General features: G+C 40.2%; 1 protein-coding gene across 1 annotated transcript in view; it reads right to left on the reverse strand.

Annotated features, from left to right (window-relative positions):
- cpo (carboxypeptidase O) overlaps positions 1 to 2,633 on the reverse strand; it is a 5,583-nt gene that overhangs the window by 2,151 nt on the left and 799 nt on the right. The window contains exons 2-7 of the mRNA XM_035677620.1: positions 1,632 to 1,671; positions 1,424 to 1,525; positions 1,196 to 1,300; positions 984 to 1,100; positions 671 to 764; positions 35 to 237 (exon numbers count right to left, since the gene is read on the reverse strand). Coding sequence (XP_035533513.1) covers positions 35 to 237; positions 671 to 764; positions 984 to 1,100; positions 1,196 to 1,300; positions 1,424 to 1,525; positions 1,632 to 1,671 — 661 coding nt within the window. The remainder of the gene's footprint in view (positions 1 to 34; positions 238 to 670; positions 765 to 983; positions 1,101 to 1,195; positions 1,301 to 1,423; positions 1,526 to 1,631; positions 1,672 to 2,633) is intronic.

A 2,633-nucleotide genomic window follows, 5' to 3' on the forward strand; every position in this document is an offset into this window, starting at 1 on the left:
AAACATGCATCGTTGTGTTTGTAGATGTAAATACCAGCTCTTTGTAGTTGGAGGCGGTGAAGTTGGGGTGTCCATAGGGAACCAGGAGCAGCTGGCCGTAGGAGTGGATGGTGAGGAAACACAGGAAGTCTTCCTTCCGGCTTCCTACAAAATAAGTGACGGCCTGGGCCTCAGGCTCAGACACTGCCTGGGTGCCGCAGTAGATGTCTGAGCAGCAGTCATTCGATACCCCGATTGCTGTGAAAGCATAATCTGAATCAAATGGGACACAACTTCTTCTCGTAACAGCCTGAGCAAGTTCACCTTTTTACGTGTAAAAGCTTCGGTGTCACATGTTCAAATCTTAGAAAATAAATGTATTCAATGTAAATGTACATAAAACACTTTAGTTTAAAGCTAAATTAAAATATTTGTGGCCACTTGGGGGCAGCAGAAACAACCTGTAAAAAGAACTTGTCAGGTAATAGTTACCTATGTTGACCACCCAAAGATTATACACTGAATTCATTAAATTATAAAATAAATGTAATATAAAATTAAACAAGAAATCCTGTGAAAGAGCATCATGGGACATTAAATGAGTCCAGCAGACTCTTATTGGGTATTTTTCACGATTATCAAAGCAACAGGCTGTATGAAGAAGGAAATGGAGAACCACGACGACACTCACTGCCCCAGTTGGCGTTAAAGTTGCGGTTGAGATCGGTGCCGTAACATTTGCAGCTGCTGTTTCCTGGTGACCTGTTCTTCCTCCACAATCGATTCTAAACGGGTCAAAATGAGTCCGTTAAATCAGCTGGTTCTAACCTAATCAGATCGTTCTAACAACTGTGTACATACTTAAATGCTGCCTTGAATTGCTGGATGATTTTGTACTTGGGCCATGTTGAACATCAGAAATCTCTATATATTTTTTACTTAACTGAGGCACAACTCAGAACCATTAAAAAAAGTATTTTTTTTAATCAAATACAAGCACGAACTGTCTCGTTAGTCCAGGAGTAGATGTAGCCATCCACGTTGAGCACAGGGGTCACGTAGAAGTCCATGTTCTTCATCATTTCTCCCATTTTTGAGTCTGTTTTGTATGCTTCCAGGATCTTGTGAACAAAAACATCAGGTCAGATTGAGGTATCGGAGGATATGCGGGATATAAACTTCAACGTCATCCACTTTAGACATGATGTTCTTTTACCTGTCTGACAAAGTACTGACAGAAGGCCGGGGCGATCCATTCCCTGGCATGTATCCCACAGTCCATCCAGATAGCTTTCTTTTTCTCTCCAGTATTCTCACCAATCTGCAAGACAAATTCTTCTTATTTTACTGGTTAACACAAACACATGCAAAAACATCACTACGCTCCTGTATCCGTCTGATATTTGCTCATTTCTGACCTGAAACAGTTCAAAGTTTGCTTTACCTTGAGCAATTTAATAACCCTCTTCTCATAGGTCTGTCCGTATTCCACTATGCTCACAACATTAGGGTAATCCTTCGCCATCTGACCCATCCAGTTGCTGATCTATAGAGGGCGGCATTGTTACACATGAGAGTTTATCTGTGTGTGTGTGTGTGTGTAGTGATCTGTCAAAGAAATGTGTGTGAGAGCAGTGATCAGGCCTTCTCACCTCCGGCATGGGATGATATTTGTAGTAGTCATGCGCCACTCTGTTGCACAAAATATATGAGACACATGAGAAGCAGTGGTTTTCTGAAATACAGTATGTCATACCTCAAGAATATTATAGCAAATTATAGTTTTATAATTATTATAGTTACGGATGAACAGATTTTAAAGTTACAAGTGACAGTTGATTATTAGTTGAGTATTGGCTTTCTTGCAGAGATGTAGAGGAGAACATTGATGCCACTCTCATGTCTGTATGGTAAGAGATGGCTAGCTTAGCGGGATGGGGAGCAGGGGGAGGAGTGGTTCTTTCCAAGGGTATATAAAGACGTACAGCACCTCTAAAGTAGGGGTGGGCGATACTGGGAATTTTGGTATCGATCCGATACCAAGTAAATACAGGCCTAGTATCGCCGATACCGATACTTTTTACTTGTAACGTCACGATCATTGAATCATTTTGTGATTTTGCCTTTAGTTAGTTGATTATGATTATGATAAAACACAGGACAAAGATTTTGGGCAAATCTAAATGTTTTTTATTTACTAACTAGAACAATATAAAACAATGTAACGGTATAAAAATAATATAACAATTTTAATTACATAACAATAACTATTTTGAGTTCCAGTGAAACAATTAAGATTTTTTTCAACTGGCTGAATTTATGATAGTAGTTTAATCAGTCTGCTAAAATTGCCTCTCTGATCACTGTGAACAACAATGCTTAATGCTGGAGATTACCTGGATACTCCTGATTTCTTGGCTGAAAAGCCTCTGTCTCTGTGTTGGGGGTCTGGTTTGGGGTTCTCCCCCCTATTCCTCCTCCTTCCTCAACTTTTTCTGCAGCTCGGAGTTCTCTCGAGGGTGAACTGCTTTAATATGTTTATACAAATTGGTGGTGTTACCACAGTGGCGAATTACTTTCTTGCACACATCACATGTGGCAGTGTCCCTATCAGCTGTAGTGAATAAAGTCCACACAGCGCTTCTCTTTCTTTC

This window comes from Morone saxatilis, unplaced genomic scaffold (assembly GCF_004916995.1).
Source record: "Morone saxatilis isolate NCDOM2014 unplaced genomic scaffold, NCSU_SB_2.0 Contig6, whole genome shotgun sequence".
NCBI lineage: Eukaryota > Metazoa > Chordata > Actinopteri > Moronidae > Morone > Morone saxatilis.